Source organism: Myxine glutinosa, chromosome 2 (genome assembly GCF_964187855.1).
Source record: "Myxine glutinosa chromosome 2, kmMyxGlut1.1, whole genome shotgun sequence".
Lineage (NCBI taxonomy): Eukaryota > Metazoa > Chordata > Myxini > Myxiniformes > Myxinidae > Myxine > Myxine glutinosa.
Window position 1 is genome coordinate 197,088,877 of NC_136262.1, and position 18,202 is coordinate 197,107,078.

The 18,202-nt window shown below is 47.8% G+C and overlaps 1 protein-coding gene across 1 annotated transcript in view; it reads right to left on the reverse strand.

Moving 5' to 3' along the window:
- IDUA (alpha-L-iduronidase) overlaps positions 1–18,202 on the reverse strand; it is a 200,754-nt gene that overhangs the window by 14,539 nt on the left and 168,013 nt on the right. Inside the window, exon 8 of the mRNA XM_068106517.2 lies at positions 17,799–18,015. Within this exon, the coding sequence (XP_067962618.2) occupies positions 17,799–18,015 (217 nt within the window). The remainder of the gene's footprint in view (positions 1–17,798; positions 18,016–18,202) is intronic.

Sequence of the window (18,202 nt, forward strand, 5' to 3'; positions counted from 1 at the left end):
TGACAGAGCCAGGAGGGGCTGTCCCCAGTTAGATAGGTTAGGGTGAGGAGCAGGTAAGCTCGGGTGGCAACTGCAGTGGTGGAGGTGTGCAGGTGGGTAGACCTGCAGGGAGAGCTACACGTCGCAGCCCAGAAATTGTGCGAGGCACCGGGAGAGGAATCGGGGGAGTGAGACCCCAAATTGAGAAGCACCACAGTTTGGTCAATGGGAATTGGTTATTAGAACCCATAGTGTAAGTTGGCCAATGGATTGGCAGGGAAAGACCCCGGGTAGTGTAAAGTGTGTTAAAGTCATTTAGAAAGTAGTTAGGATGAAGTCTCCTCGCACCATCTGCATCCACTCACCTGAGGTGACAGGTACTCCACACCATGCCATGTTTTGATTATTTTTTATGATGCAAATGTTTGGATTGTGAGACGCATCATGACGTGGGTGTGACATTGTGCGTAATTCCATCTCTCCCTCCTTATGAGGATTGATGATGAATTGGTGATGGCAAATTTTGAAGTAGAGGGATTGTGGAGACGAATTTGGTATAGGGGAAATATGGGGAAGACGTGACAGTAGTGACGAATTTGTAAATGTGTAGATTTTTGTACATATGGGGTAAGGGCAAGGGTAGGGTAGGTGACAGGGGGGTGACGTACGGTAGGGACGAGCTTTCTCACTTCGCCCTCCGTACGCATTTCGCCTTGCATTGCCTTATTGATGTGTACCCTTGTGACCCTACCCCTCGCTCAATTGTCTTTCCCCTTTTGTCTCCCACATGACCTGTGCGCCATTGGGTGCCGAGGGGAGCGTGCGTGGGTCGGCCATTGTGCGCCCGAAATTCCCAGAACCAGCTGTCTGCATCGATGCACCACATTATGGACCACATGCCTGTGGCCGAGCACCACTTATGGACCCCATGGGTTGGGGCATGGCCTCTCTGCTGGAACCGGCCATGAGGGCCCGAAATCTTGCTGGCGGACCTTGGCCACAGGGCACCGATGCCCCACAGGTGAACCACACATAGTCGGCCCTGTGGGCCATAAATAAAATAAATAAAAAGGACACATTGGGTGCAAGTTTTAATACAAATAGGCCGCCAGTATGCAAAGCAAAAGAATGACATCTGGAAGAACAAATAATAATAACCAGCAGAGGGAGCCGAAGAGCAAGAGATCACCTGCAGGGTTAGGGGTTGTTGAATTTATTTTATTGTTGAACATTGATGAACAATGGTGACTGCACCGATTGGTGCTTGGGCTTGTATTGGTGCGTTTTTGGGTGCGTTCATGGTGCGTCGATGCAGAGCAGACTGTCTCCCCCCCAGAAAGAACAATCACAGGTCCTGGGTTAGTTTTGTAAATAAAAATAGCGTCATTGTAAATAATGCTTCCCACCGTCAGTGTATAGTTTGAAGACCATTCCGCAATTCGGTTAACTGTGGGCGTAAGTCTGTTAGGCAGGGTGCAATGGAGCAGCGGGACACATTTATTTATGTTTTAAAACTGCCGCACTCAGGGTCAGGTTAAAAGTAGAGGGAACTACACCTACGTGCCACACTAAGGTAAAAGTTATAGGCCCGGGACGTGCCTAAGGGGAGGAGGGTGCAGTGTTGTGGATATGAGAATGTTTTTTTATTTTATTGTTGTGGTAAAATGTTGTTGTAAAAGGTTGTTGTAAAATATCACCCCTCCTCCCTCCGTTGTGGTTGTATAAAGGTCAAAGGGCGTTCCCGTAGTTAGTCCATAAAACATACATGCAGGACACGATATATCTTTTTTTTGACAGTTATATCCTTATTATGTGTATTAGCGTAAGGCTGTGTCTTCCATTAATTGAAATACTCCATTGCACCAGTGAAAGAGAATAGATCCCCTTTCCTTCCCATCCCCAAAATCTCCATTTCATATTACATCCCCTCTCGTCATTGCCGAGCCTCGATTGCCCATATTACCTCCCCTCCAATAACCGCCATTGACCACGAGGCTCGAGTCGGGGAAGAAAGGCGTGTCTCCACCTCGTCATAGAGGGGAGGAGTGAGCCAGCCCCACTCGACCAACCATGAGCCAGGGGTTTGGCTAGAGAGGGCGGAGGAAGAGCGATCGGGGAGGTTCGCAAAGGTTGAGGGGCGGGGGCCTATATAACCCAAGGCAGGGCGTGTCCAGAGAGAGATGCGTTTTTACAGAGGAGAGCAGAAGACAGAAAGGCCAGAGAGTTGGTCACAGGGAGATGCACTTTGAGTTGGTCGCAAGGAGTTGGTCTGAGTTGGTTGCGGTGAGGAGTCGGTGGTGAGGAGTGAGAGAAACAAGAAAGAGTTGAGGGTTTGGACCAGACGAGTGGGACAAGGCCTGGCAAAGCACGCGACGTAAACAGCAGCCAAAACAGCAGCGTGGGGCCTGGCCTGAACGGCGGCTGCTAAACGCGCCGGTTGTGCTGCGGGACCCCCCTTGGACCTCCCTCTCCCTCCAGCCATCCACATCCTGCCATTCCTGCAAGTCCCCGCGTGAGTCAGTGTCTTTTGTTTGTTCTGTCCTGGGATAAGTTAAGCCTGTAGATAAGCTAGTATTTGCACTGTGTCACCTGCGTCTTATGTGTTGTAAATAAACTTGATTGCTCCTTTTTGCTTGTGTGTGTAAATAATAAACCCCATTACTCGTCTGTACGTCTTCTCGTTTTATTCCTTTTTCCTCTTTGCATTCGTCGCCTTTGTCTTTTCCCTATTGACTAGCTGTGGTGCGACCCGGCCAACGTTTGGGTGGAATCGGGTGAGTCGGGGATCCTGTTAGGTCGCGGTTAAATACCAAACCGCTCGGTAACTAACATCTTAATCCGCGATCTGTAACAATATATATATATATATATATTGTTGCGGTTTTGAGAGTGTAAATATGACATCATTGAAGGTTAAAGGTTTGCCCCCCATAGTTAGTCCACAAGCAACACGTAGGCCCATTAGAATTAGTTATGTCATAGTATGTGTAAGAGTAGGCCATTTCCCTAGTGATATCTGCGTTGTGTGAAGAAATGAGCTTAGGTCCTTTTCATTTTGCGGCCACCCTTCATTTTCATCTATGGGCAAACTCGATCCCGCGCCCCATTTGGCATCCCTCAAGTTTGTTATGCTTTGGCGGCCAGCAGCGTTCGCTGCCCTTTGTTTGCCCGAAACAAGCCCAGTAACACGAGGTAGGCCTGAAAAGAGGGAGGAACGCGAGGGTCGAGGTGTGGCCACGTCAAGCAGCGCGTCAGAGGCGGTGACGGTAAGGGCAACAGCCAACCATGGCTGAGAGGGCATGGCTTGATAGGGCGTGGCACGACGCATCGAGTAAGTTCGAGAAGGTTCGCTGGGCAAGGCTATATAAGTCTTCACACAAAGCCCTTGAACAGGACTGGTTGGAAAAGGACTCATGAGAAGGACTCGCATGCATACGGAGTTGAGAAGGGAGAGGCGCTTACGAAGGTCTTGTATTGAGAGGGCTGAAGCCAAGCACTCGTGTAAGAACTGCATTGAGAGGACCGGCGTGCACATGAGAGTTTCGAGGCCATTGATTGAGAAGCGCAGTGTTCACGTTTATCGAACTATTCGCTTATTACGTATGCAGCTGAGCCGCAAGTGTAACCGCCAAAGCCAGCCCTGCCGTTCGCCCCGTAATAATCCCGTGCACACCAACGACACGTGGAGAGCTCCTGGCCGCTGTGTTCATCTACTTCGCGGTGTGAGATGGGGACCGGAGAGCGAGCTGCCTGGACGCCATCCCTGGACCATCGACCTGTTCGTCTGCAACCCCGTGTGAGTGTGTCTGAGTGTGACGGGCCCGTTTGCCTTGGGATAAGTATAAGACTGTTTAAGGCTGCACTGTGTATTCTTCTTCTTCTTATTGTACAAAGTGTAAATAAATTCTGTTAGTCCTTTCTTCCAAATTCGACCGTTTCAGTCATTTCCTCCATTGGGTAAGCGTGGCATGATTACGAACCGCTTGGATCGGGTTTAGTCATTGATAACGGCTCGGGTCATGGGTTCGCAACCACTCGGCGTTTCCACCAACACCCGTGATTCAGGCGGGGCTTATTTCCTCGTTTCTGGTTGGCGTTAGTACTTAGGTAATAGCGAATTCTTAGTCCTAAAACCCGATCTAACGCTGTCTGGGAAGGACGTCATCGGTCCCGGGTCCCGTCGGCTAGTCAAAGACAAGGGGACTAATCCCCCCTTTGGTAAGGGGAAAAAAGTCCGGTGCTGAGATCCGCAACAATATATACATATACATGGGGCTGTAAAAGTAGGTATACAGTAAGGATTATACCAGTATTACCAGTATTATAATAGTGGTGCTAGGATTCATTTAATACTAGAATTCATTTAATTCATTAAAATCATTATTACCATTTTAATAATGGTAATAATGACATTATTAATAATGAATAATTTATTCATTACCATTATTACCATGTGTCAAGTAGCACACTGTGCGTGCGCTACTGGACAAAGAATTTCCCAACAGGTGGATTTGGACGTCGGGGAGCCGTTGACTGGCTACCACGTTCGCCGGATCTCACCCCTATGGACTTCTTTTTCTGGGGATGTGTAAAAGACAGGGTTTTCACACGCAAGCCACGTTCTGTTGATGCCATGATTCAGTTCATACGGGAGGCTTGCCAGGAAATTGATGCTGATAAAGACCTTTGTGCCAGAGTGTGCATGGGTGTCCACACTCGACTAGTGGAGTGTGTGAATGCCGGGGGCAAACTTGCCGGAAGGGCAAACAAAGTACTGACAGCAAACAAGTAAAGTCTTTACAAAGTAGCAAACAAGAGCGTAAAGTACTGACTTCTATAGGGTTGGTTTTCTAAGGCTTATATCAAAATATTAACTTATATCAAATGTCTTTTAAGATGAAAGCGCGATGACGTCACCACGTCACGCGGCACGAATGCGCACCTGTGTCGTTGGAGGTATTGACTTCTATAGGGTTGGTTTTCTAAGGCTTATATCAAAATATTAACTTATATCAAATGTCTTTTAAGATGAAAGCGCGATGACGTCACCATGTCACGCGGCACGAATGGGTCCATTGTGCACGCTTTCGTTTTATTTCCAAATTAAAATCTGTTTTCACTTTTGCCGTAAAAATGACATCAGTGTATCGAATGTGGTATCTTATTTGGTGAAATTCGGTCGATTTGAAGTGGTGAAAATAAAATGTGATCGTGGAAAATCGTAGCGAGGGGCCATTTTGAATCGGTTTTCGATTATTGCACCGGATTATTGCACCCTCCCATCACCCTCCCATCACCCTGCCCCATCACCCTGCCATCACCCTCCCATCACCCTCCCATCACCCTGCCATCACCCTCCCATCACCCTCCCACCACCCTCCCATCACCCTGCCATCACCCTCCCATCACCCTCCCATCACTCTCCCATCACCCTCCCATCACCCTCCCATCACCCTCCCATCACCCTCTCATCACCCTGCCCCATCACCCTCCCCCATCACCCTGCCATCACCCTCCCATCACCCTGCCATCACCCTCCCATCACCCTCCCATCACCCTGCCATCACCCTCCCACCACCCTCTTGTTGGAGGTATTGACTTATTTAGGGTTGGTTTTCTAAGGCTGTAGGCCGCACCTCATTTTGTCAAATAAAGCGGTATTCGGGTGGTTCCGGTATTTGGGACCGCAGGGACGGAAAGTGCAGGTACGGGGTGCATGACACTCCCCAGCCGGCCCGCTCTGAAGGTTCGGATCCGGACACCGGGATTCATTCTGGTCGCCCGGTCGGCCCGGAGGTGGGGGGGGGGGGCCTCTCACGGAACGTCAAAACAAACGGCCTGCCGGGGCCGCCCAAAAGTCGGGCGTGAGGGGCGCGTCCACTAATGGAATGCCTCTCGCTTCCCAGATCGAGGGCCACGTGGTCAGGAGAACCTCGTCCCTTCTGGTTGCCCTGCCGTCCCACCGGGAGCGCTGGCAGGGTGTACTTCAAACTAAGCTTAAGTGTCAAGTGTTAAGTTCCTCCTTGCCCTCGCAAGGGAAAGGCTAGGGTCAAGCTCTTCCAAATTTCCAAACACTAGAAATCGGACGTCTCAAATTAATTAATCAATTGGTTAATACATCTCAGTCGCCCGCGACCTCTCTAGCGCGGGCGTCGAACCAGTTCATTTCCGGTGCGACCGGGCCGAGTATCGGCCTGGCCATGGCCGAAGCCGTTGATTCCGCCGTAGCACGCTAACGCGTAGGCTCGTGCGTCCCTGGTCCGCCGGGGCTCCGCGGGTGTCCTACCATGCCCACGTCGCCATGGCTCACTGAATAAGAGAGTCAGACGTGGTGCCCGGGGACGGAGTTCGCTGTCTAAACATGGTAGCGCTAGGCCAATGGGACCGCCGGGACCCACGTGCACTCACAAGTTGTTATGCGCGTGGGCGGCAGTATCACACCGGGGCGCCCAAACGCTCCCCGGCTAAAGTTCATCCTGAAAGCGCCCACATTGTGCGGACAAACCAAGTCAAGGGCCACGTGGTCAGGAGAACCTCGTCCCTTCCGGTCACACTGTGCCTATCGGCCGGCCTCGAAGACCGAAATTGTGACGGTGTCACCCGAAAAATCACCTCGGGTGACACCGTCACAATTTCAGTCTTCGAGGCCGGCCGATAGGCACAGTGTGACCGGAAGGGACGAGGTTCTCCTGACCACGTGGCCCTTGACTTGGTTTGTCCGCACAATGTGGGCGCTTTCAGGATGAACTTTAGCCGGGGAGCGTTTGGGCGCCCCAGTCTGATACTGCCGCCCACGCGCAGAACAACTTGTGAGTGCACGTGGGTCCCGGCGGTCCCACTGGCCTAGCGCTACCATGTTTAGACAGCGAACTCCGTCCCCGGGCACCGGCACCTACTCCCGGAAGTTTGAGAGATCAGCAGTGCCGGGCACGGTAGGACACCCGCGGAGCCCCGGCGGACCGGGGACGCGCGAGCCTATGCGTTAGCGTGCTACGGCGGAATCAACGGCTTCGGCCACGGCCGGGCCGATACTCGGCCCGGTCGCCCGGAAATGAACTGGTTCGACGCCCGCGCTAGAGAGGTCGCGGGCGACTGAGATGTATTAACAAATTAGTTAATTAATTTGAGACGTCCGATTTCTAGTGTTTGGAAATTTGGAAGAGCTTGACCCTAGCCTTTCCCTTGCGAGGGCAAGGAGGAACTTAACACTTGACACTTAAGCTTAGTTTGAAGTACACCCTGCCAGCGCTCCCGGTGGGACGGCAGGGCAACCAGAAGGGACGAGGTTCTCCTGACCACGTGGCCCTCGATCTGGGAAGCGAGAGGCGTTCCATTAGTGGACGCGCCCCTCACGCCCGACTTTTGGGCGGCCCCGGCAGGCCGTTTGTTTTGACGTTCCGTGACAGGCCCCGCACCCCCACCTCCGGGCCGACCGGGCGACCGGAATGAATCCCGGTGTCCCGATCCGAACCTTCAGAGCGGGCCGGCTGGGGAGTGCCAAGCACCCCGTACCTGCACTTTCCGTCCCTGCGGTCCCAAATACCGGAACCACCCGAATACCACTTTATTCGACAAAATGAGGTGCGGCCTACAGCCTTAGAAAACCAACCCTATATAAGTCAATACCTCCAACGACACAGGCGCGCATTCGTGCCACATGACGTGGTGACGTCATCGCGCTTTCACCTTAAAAGACTTATTTGATATAAGTTAATATCTTGATATAAGCCTTAGAAAACCAACCCTATAGAAGTCAAATGGTCCAATAAAGGGTGATGGGAGCGTGATGGGAGGGTGATGGGAGGGTGATGGCAGGGTGATGGGAGGGTGATGACTTCCGGCATTTGTTTGCCCAAAGTAAAGAAGTCAGTACACAACAGACTTGGCATTTAATATGGAATTTATTTTTTTTCTTGACGGGTTTACTTTCTTAACTAGGTATATCAATCTGGTGAGTTTCTTTTACACTTTGGTGATTTATTTGTTAAAAGAACCATGTCACTGATTGTCTGTCACAGCAAGAAGTCAACAACAGGATTATATCACAGGTGGCGTGGCAAAATGTACGGACAGGTGCATTTAATGATTGGCTTCACAGTCGGGTATACAAGGGTTGTTGCGTTCTGTATTAGTGGAAAACAACTGCTGCATGTCTCCAAAAGTTATTGCCGCTTCCTCTGGAGATGGTCCGTCAACTGGACAATGCTGTTTGTCATGGAGTGGTGGCTTTACGAAATTACGGCATGAAACAGCGTGCTATTGCTCGGAAGTATGGCATAACTCAAGGTCAGGTGTCAAATATCCTGAAACAAAATGCTCAGAGGGGTGTCCCTACTCCAATACCGAGGCCAGGACGTCCCCGCAGAACCACAAGGAGGGATGATCACCAGCTGCACCGGTTAGTCCGCAATGGCCGTACCAAGTCAGCGAATCGGCTAAGGGCTGAGTGGCAGCAACTGACAAATGTGCCTGTATCCAGAAGGCTAGTCAACCAACGACTGGTTCAAGCAGGCTATTGTGCCAGTCATCCACTGAGAAAGCCACGCCTGACCAGACAACACCGCCAGCGCCGATTGCAGTGGGCCAGAGAGCACCGTCAATGGCAGCCAGGACACTGGAATCACGTGATCTTCAGTGCCGAGTCTAGATTTCTGGTCTATCGTCAAGATGGCCACGTCCGAGTGCGCAGACAAGTGCATGAAGCCTACAACAAAGATTGTATAGTGCCAAGAGTCCAAGCTGGAGGTGGTGGGGTGACCATTTGGGCTGCTTGTCATGCAGGGGGCAAAACTGACCTGGTTGTTCTGAATGGAAACCTGAACCAGTTCAAGTACAGGGCCATTCTGGAAGAAACATTGCTTCCATTTGCTCGTGCAGCCTTTCGAGGAAACTTTGTCTTCCAAGATGACAATGCACGGCCTCATCGTGCTCGCATGATCCAACACTTTCTTGCTGACCGTGTTGTGGAGCATATGGAGTGGCCTGCCATGTCCCCGGATAGGAATCCAATAGAGAACTTGTGGGCAGAATTAACGCGTCAAATCAACCACTTGGACCAGCAGCCGACCTCTGTGCGTGAATTGCAGCAGGCTATTGTCACTGCATGGCAAGCGATTCCTGTCCAAACCTTGGCAAATCTTGTGAACAGCATGCCTCAACGTGTACGTGCTCTCCTGAATGCTCGTGGGGGTTACACGAAGTACTGAACTGTAATTTTACTGTCCGTAATCCCAGTCGTAATTTAACTTTTGTTTTTGTGAAAAAAATTTTTGGCCGAATGTGCAAAATAAAGAGATACTTCTGGAAAACGTACAGAAGTTTAACACAGTACTGTCCATGAATTGAGTTCGATATCAGTTTACATCACTTTCAAGGATCAATTTATTTGTTTCGAAATGTCAAATGTGGTTTTTGTTTCTTTTAAAGGTCACATTAACAAAATCTAGAATAATTTCAACATAATTCCAATGAACTTTTGGTTCTAAGACATCTTGAAAAGTAAGTTCACCCCCACAAAAAGAATATTCCATATTAAATGCCAAGTCTGTATATATATATATATATATATATATATATATATATATATATATATATATATATATATATATATATGTATGTACAATTATACATATATATGTATATGTATATATATGAATATGTATATATATATATATATATATGCTAGTAGATAAAAAATACAAACTCTAAAAGTTTACAAATTGAATTTATAGAAATGTCACATTGTGTATGCTCAGGAGAGACACCTACCAAGCTGCACCTGTAAGTGTAAATTACTTTACTAAGGGTTGCTCCGAATTAAAGCTCAATCTCTCTGGAATTTCCTTTACCATAAAATGTCATAACAATTCTTTTAATATTTCAATCATATATTTCTTCATATACCCTTCATATTTCCTTCATATATAGGTTGAGATGGTTTGGTCATGTGTTGAGGAAGGATGATGGTGACTGGTTGACAAGAGCAATGGAAATGAATGTACAAGGAAGTAGAGGACGGGGAAGACCGAGAAAGACTTGGCTGAAGGTGGTGGAAGAAGAAATGCGGGCAAGGGGGTTAACAGGGGGAGATGCAGAAAATAGGGAAAAGTGGAGAAGATTGTCATGGGGCCCGCAAGGCTAACTCCCGCTCTAGCAGGGAAAATGGCCTTAAAATGCTTGTTGTTGTTGTTTGTATTCCTTCATATACCCAGAAGACAGTTATGAGCCCTCTGTTGTCACCGGATGGTGTTTGACCTTTATTCATTGTGGGGACGATTGATGTCAGTTTCCATTCTTTCACTGACGTTTGCTCTCTGAATCTCAAGTGGCATGGCCTGTACCATGACTAATGCTCAATTGGTAGTTTCTGTGACGAGTGGTGGATATCAGGAAACTGATATGATTCAATGTGTCCTTTATTTGTCAGTTATTTGTCTTCGTTACACTATCACTTGGTGCTGCAAAAACCAATCATCTGATGCGTTGCTCATACTCAACACTACTATCTCCTCCACTTGGAATCCCTTTCAATCCATGTGTGCACATTTTCCGATGACATGCAGTTCCTGTCATATCGTATTGACAATCGTTGATAAATTATACCATATTTGACAACAATAATCCTCGAACTATAGGGGATGCCTCTTCGTGATGGTTGTACCCCTCCAAAGCAAGTCAGAGGCCAAATCTTCCCCATTCTTCCCGGCTGCTTGGATTTGTCAGTGCGCCGATCGGTCCCCATGGACCAGCCCTTTCACTCTTGTCTGTCTGAATCTGTCTGACTCTCTATCTCTATCTGTCTCTCTCTCACTCTGTCTCTCTCTCACTCTGTCTCTCTCTCACTCTGTCTCTCTCTCACTCTGTCTCTCTCTCTCTCTCACTCTGTCTCTCTCTCTCTCACTCTGTCTCTCTCTCTCACTCTGTCTCTCTCTCTCACTCTGTCTCTCTCTCTCACTCTGTCTCTCTCTCTCACTCTGTCTCTCTCTCTCACTCTGTCTCTCTCTCTCACTCTGTCTCTCTCTCTCACTCTGTCTCTCTCTCTCACTCTGTCTCTCTCTCTCACTCTGTCTCTCTCTCTCACTCTGTCTCTCTCTCTCACTCTGTCTCTCTCTCTCACTCTGTCTCTCTCTCTCACTCTGTCTCTCTCTCACTCTGTCTCTCTGTCTCTCTGTCACTCTGTCTCTGTCTCTGTCTCTCTCTCTCTGTCTGTCTGTCTGTCTATCTCTCTCTGTCTCTCTGTGTGTCTGTCTCTGTCTGTCTCTCTCTCTCTCTCTCTCTCTCTCGCTCTCTCTCTCTCGCCCCCTGCTGGTCGTTGGTGAGTCGTGCGTGGGTGTGGCAATCATGGCTGCTGTGTGTGAGGAGCTGTGAGTACTGTGCTGTGTTGGCGTCTTTCCCATCCTCCATTTCACTCCATTTGTGTCCTTGTACGTGTTTGTGAAGTTTTCCCCGTGTTTCCTTTCTTTGTTGAGACAGGAGAGAGAAAGAGAGCGCACATGGTAAGTGATTAGCAGGCCTGTTCAGGACCTCCTGGTTTGGGCCTGCTCTTCCATTTGCCGTGTTTATACGTTTAGCCTTTTCTTGGCTAAATACTTCACCCATATTATTACTTTTCCTTTTCCTCCACTTGCTAGTTTTGCTTGTGGCAGGTTTGTTTTTGTTTTTTCAATTTACTTCATTTGTTAATTTTACACTATGGCAAACGTACGTTTGCACAATAGTGTGTACGAGGCACTTACTCCAAAGAACGGGGTCATAGTTTGTCCGCCGGACGGAGTTAGTGTTGACGACGTTGTAGTGGGTTTCGGAGAACAAATTGGGCTCGAAAACATTCTCACAGCGTCGAAAATGAATCAACGTGTCGTGCTCTTCCTGTCCGAAGAGCGATACGTTGCTCAGACAGTCGAAACCGGCTTGTCTGTCGCACCGGATCTTTTTCTTACTGTGTGTCCTTTGGACACACCTGCCGTCAAAATTATTATTTCGAATTTACCACCTTTCTTTAAAAGCGAGGAGATTACCTGTGCTTTAAACCGTTTTGGGACGGTCGTGTCACGGATCTCAATGATCCCCTTACGTTTGCGTTCTGGCGCTTTGGTTAGACACATCATGTCTTTCCGGCGTCACTGTTATATTGTTTTAAAGAATAATGCACAATCGCTTAGTGCTGCTGTGACTTTGAAGCACAAAGATCGCAGCTACCAAATTTACATCGCTACTGAGGCAATGACGTGCTTTATTTGTGGCGAGCACGGACATTTAAAGAACGCTTGTCCGAAACCAAATATTCCCGGTGACGAATCTCAACGTGTGGAATCTAACCGGGAATCTCAACACCTGGAACCCAAACCAAGCACGAGTGGTACATCTAGAGTCGCGGAGCCCAAGCCAGACACGAGTGGCACATCTAGAGCGGAGTGTACAGCCACCTCCCATAATCAGCCCCGCGGTGCGAGTGCAGAACTAAAGGGACCTCAAGCGGATGACGAGGGTTTTATCACCGTTCAATCTCGGAGAAACAAGCGCCCAAACGTCAATGGTCACGATGTAACGGTGAGCGTTCCGAAAAAACTGGCGGCGTCGGGCAAACTAAATGGCTCCCATTTGGAAGCAGCTGCCCCGTTTGCTGCCGTGGAAACGGAAAACAGATTTGCCGTGTTAGCTACGGAGGATAATAATAACGCTCCTGATAACGAGCAAGACAAACACGAGCACGAACAAGAAGGTGGTGTCGTGCCCCAAGAGGTACAAGGAGGTGATGTTGTGCCCCAAGAGGTACCAGGAGGTAGTGTCATGCCCAAAGAGGTACAAGGAGGTAGTGTTGTGCCCCAAGAGGTACAAGGAGGTAGCGTCGTGTTCCAAGAGGTAGCTGTGACTACCCCTGTGGTTGCCGATACTACAACCATGGACGTCAGCAATGAACCTGTTTTGGTCCCTCTCCCTGCTAAGGGTGAAGTGTCTGAGATGTCTGCGCCACAGACAACCCCGTACATGATGGAAGCAGAGAGTGTATGTTCTGTTTCGGAAATAGTTTCTCCCCTCCTGGCAGAAATGGAAATACCTGCTCCACCGGGGGAGCACGGTACTAATGTAGATCCCCAATCAAACTACGACTCTGATGGCGCGTCGTCGCTTGCCTCTGGTGGTAGCACCGAGGTCTGGAATGATCCAGGCTTATCCCAGGAACCAGAGAGTGGTCCGACTGTGCCCCCCCATGAGATCCTAAAGTTTTTACATCACACCTTCCGTAAGAGAAATGTTAAAATTCAGGATTCCTTCCCTGATCTGCACAGTTTTATCATCTCCGCAAAGCGACTGCTCCTTCAGTCTGAGCAGTTTGGTTTGACTGAACCACAAATGTTTCGTCTCAGGAAATGGGTTCTGAAAGCAAGGAAGCACCTGCAGGCATATCATGACCCAATTGACTGATACCCTTCCCCAAATTCCACACTATGGCTTTTTCTATAGCCACTTTAAACATAAACGGAGGACGCTCGTATTTACGAAAAGCTGAAGTTAAGGAGCTTGTTTTGAAGAACCACATCGATATCTTACTCTTACAAGAAACCAGATGTAGTTCCTCCTGTATGAGTGAATGGGAAAGAATAATGAAAGGAAGGTGGTTCTTCAGTAGCTTAGAGTGTCCTCGGGCTGGGGTAGCCATCTATTTGCATCCTTCTCTCTGTAATCTCATTGTTGATTTTAATGAAATAATTAAAGGGTACTTAATCTCTCTCACTTTCACCCTTAATGGGTTTAAACACACAATAGTGAACGTCTATGCACCCAGTGACAGCACGGATAGAATTGCCTTTTACACACAGTTAGAAACCTCCCTTGCACATTTTGATTTTAATGGATTTGTTTGTTTAGGAGGGGATTTTAACTGTACGATGGACTCTACCATTGATCGCAATGGGAATGAGCCTCATCCAGCAAGTATTGTGCCTCTGACTAGGACTTTGACAACCTTCTCCCTTGTTGACATCTGGAGAACTCGAAATCCATCCACACGCCAGTATACATGGTGTCGGTGTTTAAATGGCCATCTGTCCCTCGCAAGGTTAGACCGGTTTTATATTAATAGTGATTTTTTAAATATTGTGACCCATACTGCTATTGTCCCGAGTGGTTTCTCAGATCACCACTTGGTTGTGTTTCGCACTTTCTCCCCGATTTGTAATCGTGGTGCTGTCTATTGGACATTCAAAGTTAGTCTTCTGGAAGACAAATGTTTTATTGATGCTTTTAAAATCTTCTGGGAGACCTTACTCCTGCAGAAAGCTTCCTTCCCTCTCCTCGGACAGTGGTGGGACAATGCAAAAGTCCAGATAAAAATGTTTTGCCAGCAGTACGGGTCCTTTCATACCAAGAATGATGTTGCTCTTCAATCCCTGCTTACCAAGGAGATTTTAACTTTACAATCTAACCTCTCAGCTTCTAATGCTGAACGGAATAATCTTTTGTTGGCTAAGAAAAAGGCCGTTCTTGCTGAATTGTGTGTAAAGCGAGCGAGAGGAGCTTTGGTCCGGCTCCGAATGGAAAATTTGTGTTTTCTCGATACCTCTTCCAAGTTCTTCTTTGGATTGGAAACCCGAACCAAACGAAGCCAGCAACTAACCTCGCTTCGGACAAAAGAAGGGAGAGTGACATACGATCAAAAATGTATCAGAGGTTCCGCCAAGGAATATTTCTCTGACTTGTACCGTGACAAGAACATTGATCATGGAATGATTGACTCTCTGGTTACCTCTTTGCCCACCTTGTCCGAAATGGCACGCCAACAGTTGGATGTGGAAGTTACTTCGGAAGAACTTTTTTCCGCATTGCAAACTTTACCCACTGGCAAGGCGTCAGGCTTAGATGGGATCCCAATGGAACTCTACCGGGCCTTCTGGAACCTTTTGGGTCCTGAACTACTTGGTCTTTTAAACGACAGCTTGCGATCTGGCTCGCTACCCCTCAGTTGTCGCAGGGCTGTACTTGCCCTCATTCCCAAGAAAGGAGACCTTCAGAACTTGAAAAACTGGCGTCCAATCTCGTTACTTTGTACTGACTATAAAATATTTGCCAAAGCTCTTGCAAACCGCCTCAAGCTGGTGATTGGGGAGATTGTACACCCCGACCAATCCTACTGCATTCCCAAAAGGACTATACATGATAGTATTTTTATCGTTCGCGACATTATCGACATTTGTACCATTGAACAAAGGAATGTTGGTTTGGTTTTCCTCGACCAGGAAAAAGCTTTTGATGCAATTGATCATTTTTATCTCTTTTCTGTTTTACGTGGCTTTGGTATCGGGGAATTTTTTTATCTCTTACACTAAATTATTGTATAATAATACTTTTAGCTTGTTAAAAGTAAATAATATTTTATGCCAGCCATTCTCTGTTTGTAGAGGAATTCGCCAAGGGTGCCCCTTGTCTGGTCTTTTGTACTCCCTTTCAGTTGAGCCTCTGCTTATTCGATTGCGTGCGCGCCTTCTTGGTTTCGCCCCCCTTCCAGCAGTAAACCCGGTCAAGACAATTGCCTACGCAGATGACCTGTGCGTAATTGTTCGCTCTGATGAAGATGTTTCTTCCTTGGTTCATTGTGTCCAGGAGTTTAGCTCAGCAAGCTCTGCAAAAATCAACTGGCTCAAGAGCAATGCTCTCTACTTGGGTCCGCCAAGTGACGCCCCTCCTCCAACCTTGCCCGGCCAGCTTGTGTGGGCACGAGACGGGATACACTATCTCGGGGTCTCTCTTGGCACTCCGGACTTCGTCTCGAAGAACTGGGAAACACTTATAACTAAAACTGAGCAGCGGCTTCTGAAATGGAAAGGTTTACTGAATCAGCTCTCTTATCGGGGTCGCACCCTGATAATAAACAATCTTGCGGCATCAATGCTGTGGCATAAGCTTAAGGCACTACAAGCCCCAGCTTTTATTCTCAAAAAACTCTCAAGTGTTTTCATTGACTTTTTTTGGGGGGGGGAAACACTGGCTCCGGTCAGGCGTGCTGAGCCTGCCCGTTGCTGAAGGTGGACAGGGGTTGGTCGATGTCAACAGTAAGGTGATGGCTTTTCGCCTCCTCTCACTACGCCGGCTCTTGTATACGGATGTCCCGTGGAAAGCTTTTGCTCACTGCCTACTTAGGCAAGCCGGGAAACTTGGTTTTGACCAGCAACTCTTTCTCATCAACATCAAGAACATTGACTTAACTTTGGTCCCCCCCCATTCTACAGGAGCATGCTGGAAGCATGGCAGGCGATTCAATTTCAGCGTGATGCATGTGATTATTCCCTCCCAATGTTTTTAAATGAGCCAGTCTTTTTAAACCCAGTTTTTAAAGGGGTCTGTAGTGACCGATCTTTTATGCAAAAATTCATTGATATTGATTGCACTAAGGTCAAAAACTTTCGAGACCCTTTTCTCCATAAATGGAAGTCAGCAGCTGACGTTGCTGTGGCTACTGGTGTTCGTTCTATCAGAGTCATTGGGAGGATCTTCTCTCTGATTTTACGCCTTTTTAAACAAACCGGGCTAAAATGGGACCCACTGGTGGAAGCTAACCCCTCTTTGTCACAATGCCCCTTTCCAAAACTTTTAATCTCTTTCCAAGGTCTTATTCCTTTTAATACAATGGAGAAATCCTCTGTTTATTCCATGTGTGTTGGAATTCTTGTTCCCTGTAAACCGACGGAACCTCAAACACACTGGAGACCTCTGCTCCAAATTGGCGCTGCCGCAACAATCAAATGGCTCACCATGTATAGGGCACCCATTGTCAAACGCACTGGGGACCTGCAATGGCGACTGGCACATTATATTTTATCTTCAAACGTTTTATCTCACCGCATATGCCCTGACAACTCGGAAATGTGTCCCTTCTGTGATGTCCCTGAAACTGTTTTTCATGCTTTTATTGAATGTACGAGGTTGGCTCCTCTTTTTTCAGTTTTATCACGTGTGATTGAAGGGCTAGGCTTGGTTTTCACACATTGTGTTTTTATATTTGGCTTTAATTTTTCTTACCGGTGTAAAGAAGAATGTATTTTAGCCAACTATCTGTTTGCGGAGGCAAAACTTGCTATTTATTTATCAAGAAAGCATAAAATGCAAACCATTCGTGCACCACTTTTATCTGATGATGATGTTTTTATGATTTTCAAAGGTCTAGTTACGTCTCGTTTACATCTGGAGCTTGAATTCATCGAATGTACGCTCTTCTCACAGCGATGGTGCGTGAAGGAATCCCTTTGCAGCTTGGTTGATGGTGTCCTCCAAGTTCATTTGTAAATTCTAGTCCTTGCCCTCATGTAACCCCCATCCTTATTTATATGAAATGTGTCGTATGACTTTTCATCATGTACACTGACTTCCCAGTAATAAAGAGGAACGAAATGTCTGTCTCTCTCTCTGTCTCTCTCTCTGTCTCTCTGTCTCTCTCTCTGTCTCTCTCTATCTCTCTGTCTCTCTCTCTAACCCTCTCTCTCTCTCTCTCTAACTCTCTCTCTTTAACTCTGTCAAGGTGAGTGTACACTATCCTACATGTGGGGATCTCTGGGTTGTTCCTGGGAGATCAATCGGCTGTCCCCGTGCCGTGGGCTTGCTCACTGTCCAGGGCTATATAACAACAACAACAATCCTATTACACTTCTTTGTTATTGAATGGTGCATGCCTCGAGTGGGAAAGGGAGGGAAAGAAGGGATAGGGGTCGAGATGGGAAAAGGACGAGGGGTGGAGGCGGTGATCGGGGAAAGGGTGCCACCATGTTTAACAATGCAAATCACCACTGTCCTTCCACAAGAGCCATTGTGATTTGGACAAAGCTTACCAAGTAAGGCAAGTAAGGCCATAGCTGAGAGAACCGGCTTCCGCAGAAGTTGTACATGTGGCGGGTGCGTAACGTTGACCTGGAACCGCGCGGTGAGGGTGCGTTGAGTAAAGTGGTGAGGGGTGTAGCTGAGAAACCCGTTGTCGTTACTCAGCAGCATGTAGTTGATCGTGTTGTTTGGTTTCCTAAGAATAAGCCGCTGATGTTGACAGATGATCTGTGGGAGAGACATCAAGTGTAGAATGAAGAACTCGTTTTGGTTGTGAAGGATAGAGTCGACCTGCTTCAGCAAAAGACACCTACCGAGGAACTCGGTACTCTCACATTAATACTTGCAAACACATTTTTGCTAAAGACTGCGGTAAACTTTACAAATAGACCAAGAGTAGGGGAGCTGCACTAAA